The following is a 12472-nucleotide window of genomic DNA, read 5'->3' on the forward strand; positions in this document are numbered from 1 at the left end:
CTAAGAAATTAATGAATGGCAGGAGAGAAGAAATTGTGTTGGAAGTGCAAGGGCAATTCAAAATTGTGTTTGCTATATAACTGCCTTCCAACTTTTATTTCTCCCTGCTCAGTTTCCTCTAGCTCTTGCCTCAGTAGCTAGTTACACAATCACAAAGAATTACATATTAATCCAAGATATATACATATACATATCATTAATATAGTTGGAAGGCAACAATGGCTAATCAGATAACGGAGGAGATGCGGTCGAAGGCGGAGGTATACAACGGTGACGCATTGTGCCAGGAGAAGACGAAGCTGCTGCTCAAAGAGGTGGGTCTACCGAACGGGCTGCTCCCGCTGCGTGATATCATCGAGTGCGGGTACGTGGAGGAGACGGGCTTCGTATGGTTGAAGCAGAAGAAGAAGGTGGAGCACACATTCCCTGAAATCAACCGTCTCGTCTCCTATGCTGCTGAGATCACCGCCTTTGTCGAAAAAGGCCGCATCAAGAAGGTTTCCGGTGTCAAAGCCAAGGAGCTCCTCCTTTGGGTCCCGCTCTACGAGATCTATGTCAACGATCCTCCTAATGGTAAACTTACTTGTAAGAGCACTGCCGGTGTGTTCAAGACATACCCAATTTCAGCTTTTGAGGTGGCCGAGGAGGATCCGCCAAAGGAAGATCCATCAAAGGATCAAGCCGTGACGGATGAAAAGACGAAGGAAAATGGAAATGGTGCGCCTGATGTGGCAGCAGTGGCGGAGACGAATGTGACACCAGTAGTAGAAGAGCCGGTTAAGGCTGAGTCGGTGGTGGTGGCAGCTGTTCCGACCGAGCAGGTGGCGGTTGCCAACAAGTGATGGAGCTGTTGTTACTCGTGAATTCGTCTGTTTAATTTGTTACTGTTTGTGTTTAATTAAGGATGTGTATGCATCAGATGGTAATATGTATGAGACTAAATAATTAATGTGTTTGTTTTTGTTTGATGGTCAATTAATCACCTTCTGTTCTGTGTGGTACTGTGGTGGTTATTAAATCCGTTTTATAAATATTCAATCCTTGTTATTTTGCTTTATCAGATCATACCAACTAGCTACACATTTTAATTTCTTGCTTAATTGTTAATTTTATATTCTCATCTTTATGGTTTCAACGATCTCTTCTGAATTTTTATTTTCATATGTAAATTAAATGTTCGTCATTATTGAAAGAAAATTTTTAGTTATATATATATACACACACGAATATCCAATATCCGATCCGTATTCATACGTATTCGTTTAATATTCGATTCAGAAACCACTATCCGCTCCGTTTACACCCCTACCAGAGTACCAGTAGAGATAGAGAAGCATTAAATTGGGTGGTAGCAGAGAGAAAAGGTGCTTGCTCTTGCTAGACATTAATTAATTAATCAATGTATATATATATATATATATATATATCGGCGTTCCACGTTTCATACAGTACTGTACTGGTTTCAGTGGTTTGTTTGAGTGAATTAATTTCGACAGAGACCGACCATTCACACCTCGACTCTCGAGTCCATATATCCAATGAGGTAACAGAATATGGAATGCAGGGACCCATTAATGTTCGTGCCAAAGCAGATCCAACGGTCCAGATCTGAACTCTAAAGTTTCTGTTACTTGATATGAATTCTTAGAGTTAGAGACCAAAGGCATCTATAGATCCTGCTCTTTCTTCATAAATGTTACCGACCGCCATTTTTGCATCAAAATGTAATGATAGCCCATTATAATTCTGTTTCTGATTTTCTGATTTTTCTCATCTCACCTCACCATATTCAAGTGCTGCACTGCTATACTCTATATATAAATAGTATTTATGTTAGATATAGACAACTCATGATCTGTGCATATTTACTCTTTAGTACCAATCCTTCTTTTGTTATTTTCTCCTGTTTTGGTAAAATTAACACGTGTCACAATATCAACTACCAGGCCGGGATGGGTAAAGAAAAATGAAATTCTCACCAAAAATCTCTTCTTACCTTTTTAAATTTCTTGGTAAAAGGCAGTATTGCTTCAATAACAGCGCAAACAAACACTTTATTATAGAGATCTTTACAAGCAACAGAAATCAGAGAAACTAATGTACAAAAGAGCATCAAGTGAATCAAAGATGCTACGTTTCAAAATCATATATATGTACGATACGACCAACAATTGTGCCTTAGTTATATTATATAACAGATTGTACCAAATGGACATGTGTTGTTAGATTATTCTATCATCACGTGTAATAAAAAAAAAAAAAAAAATGCTACCCTTCAAAGGCTAGAAAGTACTTTAATTTGTTTACTATCCAATAAGCCCCTGGAATTTTTAGACTTTCCCAATTTGCTTTTAAACAGCGAATGATTTTTTTGCTGTCATAAGCTGAGGTGCTGTTTCTTCTTCATCCTCCTCCAAAAAGAGAGAAGCCTTTTTCTTATACCTTTTGAACAAAAATGGAGAGATGATAAACTTCATGAAGCAGGTTAACGGATCCTGTAATCCATCCATTTCATAATGCCCGAACCGCCAGTCCCTTTGGACAAATGGCCTCTGTATGGGTTCATCTAAGCCACCTTGCAATGGAAATATAATAATTGATTTATCAATCATTACATAATAATCTAACAAATAAGAAATATATAATGCAACAACAGATTCCTTAGCCCAATTGGGCATATATAGTGTTGAGTTTTTTAATGGACCTGACAAATTCTCTCTTCAAATATATAATGCAACAACAGATTCCTTATCCCAATTGGGCATATATAGTGTTGAGTTTTTGAATGGACCTGACAAATTCTCTTTTTCAAACTTTTTTCTGTGTGGGCACATGCACGCCTGAGAGAGAGAGAGAGAGAGAGAGAGAGATTACCAGCATACATGCGTGCATTCTTGTCAACTGCTCTGAAAAATGGCCGAGTCTTCTTTTGGATTGCGGCACGCTGTAGCTCATTCCATGCATGTGCCCTGTCCACTTTTGTAATTTGGCCTGTTTTAACCACCTGAATTTATTTACACCAAATTACAGAAAAGGCATGAAAAAGAAAAATTAAATAGCATGTTCCATGATGATGCTACAAAATGTAAAAGTGTAAAAGAGAGGGAGGACAAACATACAAAGGCACTTCAATTTTGTCATCAATTACATTTGTAAAAATCACAAAATATCAACAAATTAAAAAAATGCCAAACTGGTATAGGCGTGCATACTACAGATCTGAGTACAATGCACAACATTAAAAAAGGGGTATACAAGTGAAATGGAGTATATATAATTAGAAGAGAGTAAACCCTACTTTTCTCGGAAAAAAAAATCAGGAAAGGGTACATGGAGTCGGTAAAGGTTTGTTTTTGTGATAATTTTAATTTTTGCAGGAGGCATTTCCAATATTAAAAAAAAAAAAATGTCTCAGTTAACATTTCTTTACCTTGGAGAACAAGTGGTATGACGGGCGGGGAATACGTTCCAAGTTATTGGCCCGGTTGACAGCCACAAGCCCGAATTTGGGCCCATATCCATCGGCCCATTCCCAATTGTCAGATGTTGTCCAGAACAGATAACCAAGTACTGGCACTCCCTACAATATAAGGAGCAAAGCTACCAATTTTAATAATTCTGGATGAGCACCTATTTCTAGAAGACCAAGAACAAAGAACAAAAAAAAAAAAACCAAGATAAATGATTACAAGCTTTTGAGGGATGTAATTTTCTGGAAAAAAAAAACCTTTAATATTGCAGCATATATGGCCAAAAGATGCTCTATTAAATATGGCTTTCTTATCAAATCAGTCTCGTCAGATACGCCATTCTCAGTAATAACAAAAGGGAGGTCGAGGTGCTTGTATTGTTCATGGAACAAGAGCAGGATGCGGTACAGACCATCTGGATACACTCCCCTACCAGATTCGCTATACTCGTCCCTATCCACCAGCTTTAGACCTGGACCCGATATCACCTCCTGTATAATAAGTAAATTCAACCACCTATTAAACTCTCTACAACTAAATGAAGGATTTGATCTTGGATGGAGGGTCAAAGTTTTGGCCCGTAGATACTACATAAAGTCTAAATTTAGCCTAGTACAATATACAGTGCATGCAGCTCAAGTAGTTTATAACAATGAAACGGCTAACCTGGCCATAATAGTTTATCCCGATGAAATCCAGTTTTTCACAAATGCTGTCAATATATGGGAAGATTGTCAGGGAAATCGCAAGAGAGGCTGCTGCCACATCAAATAGCCCATATGGCCGTGTAAATGAAACGTGATGTGCAACTCCAACAATGGGCTTCCTGATCTTGCTACTCAACCAGAAAAGGAGAGAAAGATATGTATAAGCCAAACAGTCTGAATTTAGGAGTTCAAATTTTGCTGACACATAAGATCTAGTTATAGTGCTCCAATTTGCAATTGATCTTCAGATTTCCCTGATTTGTCTGATTAAACACCAAGCAGGACCAAAAAAAGCAAAGAGATGATCCAACAAAATGCTTTGTGTACCTTTCTTGATGAATGTAGTCGTATGCTTTGTTATGTGCTATAGCCATATAATGTAGCGGCTGGTAATATATGCCTGTCGGGAGTGCTGACGTGGCAACCTCTAACATGTCAGGATGCCCACCTGGCCACGCACCCGCACAATAAGTCAGCATGACAAACACATGCGGCTCGTTAAACACCACCCAGTAGTCTACCAAATCTGATACTCGATCAACTACAAGTCTACAAAAATTATGACCAAAGAAGTTTAGTTAGGTCAGCATGAAAAAGGGACAAGTTATTGCAGACAAATGTAGTCAATGCATCAACAAATCATCCTTGATATGCGTACTAATTTGTTTCAGGACATTAATTAACTTTTTTTTTTAAAATTGACTTGCCTGGGAATTTGGCGTTATATTTTTTAGCTCATAGTCACCTATGACCAATCTCAAGAAAAATAAATGTAGATGGGCAAGCTGGTTTTGGTTATATTTGCATATATAGAGTAATCCTAATCAGACCTCAAATAAATCATCAAACAGATTCTCAAATTCCGAAGGGTACTCTGGCAGTTTCTTTTTATTTTCCCTTTTTATTGGGAGGGGGTTGTTTTAATTACAAAAGAAGGAGCATATGTAATGATACCATGTTTTGCAGCAATATGTGAGATATTTGTTGTTTTGCAAGGGCAAACCTCATATTTTTCAGTTTTTAGTGTGAAACTTTTCCACCAATAGAATGCCATATGGTGTATTGAATATGTATTGAGTTTTCTCAAACTTCTCTGTACTGTCAATCCCTGGAAAGTAGCAAATATAACCCTAGCAAACCTAGGAAGAATCATAGATGCCCTAGGAAGAATCATAGATGCCCCTAGAAAGTACAAAAGAGGAATTATTCTCTGTATTGTTGCCTCCAAGTTTATCGAGAGATTACCATCTAATATTACAAGTGATGTTTCTCCAATGAGTTTATAAGGTAGAGAGACTATGTGCATGGTATCTACACTAGTTTAGGTTTTGAGGGGTATAGAGAATTCTTTCAATAAAAATAATACCTAGTGAAGTCAAGGAAGTAATCAATGGTTTTCTCAAGCTTCCATCCGCCATACTCTGCAGCCCATGAAGGGAGTGAATGATGGAACAATGTCAACATAACCTTCATGCCGTACCAGCGAACTCTCTCTATTATCCATCTGTACCGCTCCAACGCAGCAAAATTGACCTGCAAATATAGAAGTACCATTTTAATTTATTTCATCTATGCCTTTTTCAGAATAAGGCTCTTGAAAGCTGATACAAATAAGCATTTGATCACATGAGCAGTTTCCTACGATTTGCAAATTTCCAAACATATTATTCTTTTCGGTGAATGTCTAGTTCTAGTGAAGATCATTTTTGTTGCTTGGTCAGTTAGAGAATTACATACATCTTTAAGCTATATGTCATGTATCTATCCAGTTTTCTTCACTTACAACATCTTTTAACCCATGAATAGGCTCTTTAGGCATGATTCTTGACCAATCGATTCCCATACGAAATACAGTGGCACCAGTCTCCTTTACAAGCTTCAGCTCAATGTCAGGATCCGACCAAAATCTAAGTCTCTCTTGTCTACAAAAGTTACAATTTGTAAAAAAATATGTGTTAGTCAATCAACATTAACTCAAGTAATCGAAAAGAAAACTTATTTGCATTCTTGCCAAATTCCTGATTATAACCCAACCAAGGCTAACTCTAAGATGTAAAATCAAGCACTCAAGTGAACAGCTAATTGTGCAATTAGAGCAACTAATGAAAGTAGCATAGATTGAACTCACGGCTTGGGTACATTATGCCAAGCAGCAACATTGTGGTTTGACGCCAGCGGCTGATCGTGTGGTTCTTCGACAATCTTATCAAACCCTCTAAGCACAGCCTCCATCGCTATCTTCAGAGGCTTGGCACCCTTTCCCTTTCCCTTTATGAACGGATGGGCCGGGTGGGACCCACCGTCACCAGCAACAGAGGCCATGAGGGCATCGGCAGGCTGACGAGTGGGTCCTGTCTCGTCAGATGATGGTTGTTCCAATTCGTCAGAGGCAAATTGAAGCCAGGCATCATCCAGCCTGTCTTCTGCATGGGCCGGCGCAGTAGCCAGGCCGAAGAAGAATTTACCATCCTGTCCCTCCTCATCTGTTACTATCAAGACCGTTGTAGTAAATTAAAGAGGCAATTGATTACACATGAGAGGAGCAAGAGAGAGAGAGAGAACCTGGAAGAGAGAGGAGGGAGAAATCGGCGAGGACGGGGGAGGACTCGTCGAGAGGCGAATCCAAAGGGAGGAGGTAGCGACGCCGGAACCGAGCGTACGACAAGGCGTTGGCCGCCACCGCTAGTGCGACCGCGGCTCCGGCGAGTTTGGTCCCCACCACGAACAGCGCAACTGCCGCCATTTACTATTTGGGAGAAATTGAGTCTACTGCGCGCCACCGCCTCCACGGCTCCACTAATCTATCTATACTGCGCGTGGGTTTGTGTATTTGAGAAATGAGAAGAGAAGAGAAGAGAAGAGGGAGAGAAGGAGAGCGAGACTGATAAGTAATTAGAACGAGATTAGAAGACTGAGAGGAGAGCGTGTGGCGGGAAATCGATTTCCAGTCGAGTCGAGTAGAGCCGTTGACACATGGCACTTGTCGATTGGCTGTGAGCGTTTTGTTCTGCGATCTTTTCTAATTTGGCAGATCCCATCGCAATCTAGAAGACTACAACATTATGGCGTCGTCTCCATCTCTCTTCTCTTCTCTTCTCTTCTATTTTTGCTATTATTATCAATCCATGTCCATGAGCTTCGTCACTTGGTCAATTATAGCAAAACATTATTACCTTGGAAGTTTCGAAGGAAGAAAAACATCCAAATTTGACCTGTTTTACTAGAGCAAATTATAGAAACAAATAAATAAATCTCTCTTTTTTTTATATAATTTCAGAAGACAAAAAAGATGCTTGCAAGTAACGACCACTGCCAGAAGCCTACTTCAATACTCCAATCAATACTCCAATCAGGAAATAAGTTATTCTTTGAGAATAACAGAAATTTATTATTCTGATCCTCAAACATTTTCATGCATGCTTGAATCTTAACAAAGGAAGTTAAGTTTGTTTAGGTACGAATCTCAATGAAAACCAACAGTTGAAATCAGAATAACAAGTTCCCGTTATTCTCATGGAATAACTTATGGATATGTAAATGATTCGATAGTGTTTAGCTTTCCAAAAATATATATATATATATATATATATATATATATATATATAGAGAGAGAGATGGGCTATGGTGCATTGCAATGCATAGGCTATGGTGTGCATTGGACCATAAATCACCGATTCAAAGTCCAAATGACCGATCCAAACCGTTCATCTTGTTTTCCATATTAATATGTGCTTGGAGACCAAATTTTATATTTTTTGGAATTTTTTTACTATTTATTAAGCCACTTTGAAAATCGCTGATCCAACGGTGACTGTTTGGAACAGTAAAATAAGAAGCCACCGTTGGATCAGCGATTTTCAAAGTGACTTAATAAATAGTAAAAAAATTCCAAAAAATATAAAATTTGGTCTCCAAGCACATATTAATATGGAGAACAAGATGAACGGTTTGGATCGGTCATTTGGACTTTGAATCGGTGATTTATGGTCCAATGCACACCATGGCCTATGCATTGCAATGCACCATAGCCCATCTCTCTCTCTCTATATATATATATATATATATATATATATAGGAATATGCTAGCATGCTATGCATAGCATAGAGCCTCTCCATGCAACGCTTTGGATTTCGACTTTTCAAAATCCTAACGGTCGATCCGAACCGTTCATCTTATTCTCCATATTAATATGTGTTTGGGGACCAAATTTTACATTTTTTGAAATTTTTTTACTATTGCTTTAGATTTATTGAAAATCGCTATTTTCAGCAAATCTGGACCATAAAAAAACAGCGATTTTCAATAAATCTAAAGAAATAGTAAAAAAATTCCAAAAAATATAAAATTTGGTTCCCAGACACATATTAATATAGAGAACAAGATGAACGGTTCGGATCGACCGTTAAGATTTTGAAAAGTCGAAATCCAAGGCGTTGCATGGAGGGGCTCTATGCTATGCATAGCATGCTAGCATATTCCTATATATAGAGAGAGATGGGCTATGGTGCATTGCAATGCATAGGCTATGGTGTGCATTGGACCATAAATCACCGATTCAAAGTCCAATTGACCGATCCAAACCGTTCATCTTATTCTCCATATTAATATGTGCTTGGAGACCAAATTTTACATTTTTTGGAATTTTTTTACTATTTATTAAGCCACTTTGAAAATCGCTGATCCAACGGTGACTGTTTGGAACAGTAAAATCAGAAGCCACCGTTGGATCAGCGATTTTCAAAATGGCTTAATAAATAGTAAAAAAATTCCAAAAAATGTAAAATTTGGTCTCCAAGCACATATTAATATGGAGAACAAGATGAACGGTTTGGATCGGTCATTTGGATTTTGAATCGGTGATTTATGGTCCAATGCACACCATGGCCTATGCATTGCAATGCACCATAGCCCATCTCTCTCTCTCTCTCTCTCTATATATATATATGAAAGGAGAGTTCAAATATGGAGATTTTTATTAATACTCTAAAAAAAAGTCTTTACAAATCTACCCTCCAATTAATTTTTTTTTCAAAACTGCCCCAACCGCCTGACCCACGGACGGTCCACTATTCTATCTGACTACCCCCCAGTTGGGCGATCCACCCTTTTTTTTTAGGTCTTAGTACTTTCATTTAATATTTTTTTGTAGAGTTTTAGTTTTCTTGTTTAAGGTGTATGTCAAAAAATAAGACATTTGATATATTGATGAGTGGTGTCGTAACTCTTTATGACTTTGACTTGATTTGTCAATTAGATATCACAAGTGTAAAGATAACACTAATTAAGGACTTGGCTTTGATTCTTAATAATTTATTTTATTCAAATATACACAAGAAAATATGGTTCAATGATGTCAACTTATTTTTTTTAGAGAATGATTGGAGAGCGAGAAAGAGAATAATTATATTATTTAATTATTGTCAATATATATTATTTGCTTGAATAAGTAAACACACACAATAAATAGTAAATGCATTTTAAAATAATTATATGAATAATTCTTGAATGATCACTTAGGTTTTTTACTAAACAAAATACCGATCGTTGTATGTCTACTATTGATAGAAAACATAAACTGAATTTTTGAGATACTAAACGATGTTTTTTTGCAATTCTGATGTTTCGGATGGCTGGGGGTTTCCCCCAAACAAAATACGGATTTGCCTCGTCCCCCCTTTCCAAATTGTGTTCATACGCGCAAATTCGACTTTCCTAGTCAAAGTTATAGTTGTTTAAAGTTTTTTCAAAAAACAACGATGCTTCTATGCAAAAACACCGATAACGAACCGATGCTTTATGCCCGGCTTAACGACGGCAGAAGTGCATCGATGTTTCATTGCCAAAACATTGATGACGCACCCATGCTCTCTAAACAGTCATAACTTTATTACTGTCAAAACATTGATGACGCACCCATGCTCTCTCAACGACCATAACTTTAAAATGCATTTACTATTTATTGTGTGCATTTTTTTAATGAATTACAGTTTTATTTATTATTCAAAGATCATTGAAATTATCTATGATTGTTCAATATATGTCCTTTACACGGTAATTATTATTTTATTTTCAAAATTCAAAACCGTCTCCTCTTATAGTTCACAATCTTGTGTAAACTTTTTTGTTGTCGTTTTTCATGAATTATGGTAATATTTGTCATTCAAAAATCATTGAAAGCATAAATTATGGTTATATTTATGATTCAAAAATCATCGAAAACATCTTGTTTTGAATAAAAAAAAATAATGGTTATATTTATGTAGTTGACATCATTGAGGTAATCTAACCATATTTCATTGTGTATATTTGAATAAAATAAATTATTAAGAATCAAGGCAAGTTCTTAATTAGTGTCATCTTTAGACTTGTGATATCCAACTGACAAATCAAGTCAAAGTTATAAAGAGTTACGACATCACTCGTCAATATATCAAATGTCTTATTTTTTTGGCATACACCCTAAACAAGAAAACTAAAACTCCAAAAAATTATTTAAATGAAAAATACTAAGATCTAAAAAAAAGGGTGGACCACCCAACTGGGGGGCGGTCAGGTAGAATAGTGGACCACCCATGGTCGGGCGGTTGGGGTAATTTTGAAAAACAAAATTAATTTGAGGGTAGATTTGTAAAAACTTTTTTTTCAGGGTATTAATAAAAATCTCCGGTTCAAATATCTCATCTAAGAGCATCTACATCCCTGAAACTCTTGGAGTTTCTAAATAACTGTTAACTAATTTTTATAAATTTTGTCTCTGAAAGTTTCTAAACCCCCACATCCCTGAAACTAAAATTAGAGTTTCTTAATTGCCACATCAGCAAATAAATTACAGGAGAAAAGAATTTCAGCGAATTATTTGGCCACATCAGAGTTTATAAACGATTTCTTATTACGAAACTTTGAAACAAAGTTGCTAAATAAGAAACCCATCTGCATCCCTAAAACTGATTTAGAAACTACCATATCAGATTAGAAACTTCAAGAGTTTCGGGGATGTAGATGCTCTAATAAAATAACAAAAAAATTGCTGAAGAGAAGGAAAAAGTTTTGGGCTATTGCGCATTGCGTTTGGGCTGAGACGTGCAATATTAGGCCTTAGTAGGGGTGAAAACGAAGCGGATACGGAGCGGATAATGCTGATACCATATCCGCATCCGTCGGATAATGAGCGGATATGAATACGGATACAGATAGTAAACGGATATCAAAATTCAAAACCAAATCTGCCTTAAATGGATACGGATACGGAACGGATAGTACACGGATACGGATACGGAACGGATAGTACACGGATACGGATTCGAATACGGATATAAAACAAATAATGGTCGGATAATTAAGATATATAAACTTCTAAGATACAAATATTAATTAGAAAATTAAATATTAATATTAATGATAACTATAAGTTAAAGGAGATGGGGAAATAATGTATTGATATAATATATAGACAAAATAAAGGAATCATAACACAAGATTGATGTGGTGTAGTGGTTAATCCTTAGTCTTTAAAGCTCTTTAGAAAGAGGGAGAGAGTTCATACCCGGTTGGGAGCAATTTTGACAAAGATGTGCAAATTTATTTTCAGTTTACATCTTTGATCTGGGCCTGGCCCAATATTACTTTAATAGTTAAATATAAATATTAATCCGTAAACTGGGCTTGGCCCCATTGTCCGGTATATCAAGTAGTATTGAATAGTCCCACAGAGTATTGTTCAAAGCAACATATCATATATAAACAAAGGTATGCAGAGTTGTTTCACAGGAGCGTGAAGAGAGGAAAATTGAAATTGGATTTGGTTTCGGATAGTGCGGATATCCGATCCGTTTAGCCAATCCGGATTCTATCCGTATCCGAATCCGGAGAATTTACCCATCTTAATAAATTATCCGGATCCGGATCCATATCCGGAACTATCCGCTCCGTTTAAATTCGGATACAGATTCGGAGCGGATATCCGTCAGATAATCCGACTCCGTTTTCATCCCTAGGCCTTAGGCCCAGTTCGGAGTTAGTCTAAGACTAAAATAGAACAATATAATACTTTTAAAATATATATATATATATATATATAGAGAAAGAGAGAGAGAGAGAGAGAGAGATAGGCTAATGTGTTTTCATAAGCACTTGGCCCGAAGTGCTGCCATTCCATTTTCGATTTTTCAAAATCCAAACAGTCGATCCGAACCGTTCATCTTGTTCTCCATATTAATATCTGCTTGGAGACAAAATTTTACATTTTTTGGAATTTTTTTGCTATTTATTAAGCCACTTTGAAAATCGCTGATCCA

The 12472-nt window shown here is 36.9% G+C and overlaps 2 protein-coding genes across 4 annotated transcripts; one reads left to right on the forward strand and one right to left on the reverse strand.

Annotated features, from left to right (window-relative positions):
* The first annotated feature begins 201 nt into the window (after positions 1 to 201).
* Positions 202 to 1070, forward strand: LOC144545380 (uncharacterized). The gene has a single exon (XM_078293994.1). It carries the CDS (start codon positions 219 to 221, stop codon positions 840 to 842), a length of 624 nt encoding a protein of 207 aa, XP_078150120.1. The 5' UTR covers positions 202 to 218; the 3' UTR covers positions 843 to 1070.
* Positions 1071 to 1997: 927 nt separating this feature from the next.
* Positions 1998 to 7009, reverse strand: SFR2 (Glycosyl hydrolase superfamily protein). Of its 3 annotated transcripts, none has more exons than XM_078313017.1 (10): positions 6740 to 7009; positions 6306 to 6666; positions 5964 to 6099; positions 5544 to 5710; positions 4505 to 4726; positions 4137 to 4305; positions 3728 to 3961; positions 3431 to 3580; positions 2875 to 3004; positions 1998 to 2575 (listed from the first exon to the last, which is right to left on the reverse strand). In XM_078313017.1, the coding sequence occupies exons 1-10, from the start codon at positions 6918 to 6920 to the stop codon at positions 2352 to 2354; spliced, it is 1974 nt and encodes a 657-aa protein (XP_078169143.1). In that variant the 5' UTR covers positions 6921 to 7009; the 3' UTR covers positions 1998 to 2351. The 3 variants fall into 3 exon arrangements, with proteins under 3 accessions (XP_078169143.1, XP_078169134.1, XP_078169151.1); XM_078313008.1 differs by having other exon boundaries at positions 5961 to 6099; positions 6740 to 7008; XM_078313025.1 differs by having other exon boundaries at positions 5961 to 6099; positions 6306 to 6660; positions 6740 to 7007.
* Between the last annotated feature and the right edge of the window lie 5463 nt (positions 7010 to 12472).

The sequence above is a fragment of the Carex rostrata genome, chromosome 1 (genome assembly GCF_964058835.1).
Source record: "Carex rostrata chromosome 1, lpCarRost1.2, whole genome shotgun sequence".
Taxonomy (NCBI): domain Eukaryota; kingdom Viridiplantae; phylum Streptophyta; class Magnoliopsida; order Poales; family Cyperaceae; genus Carex; species Carex rostrata.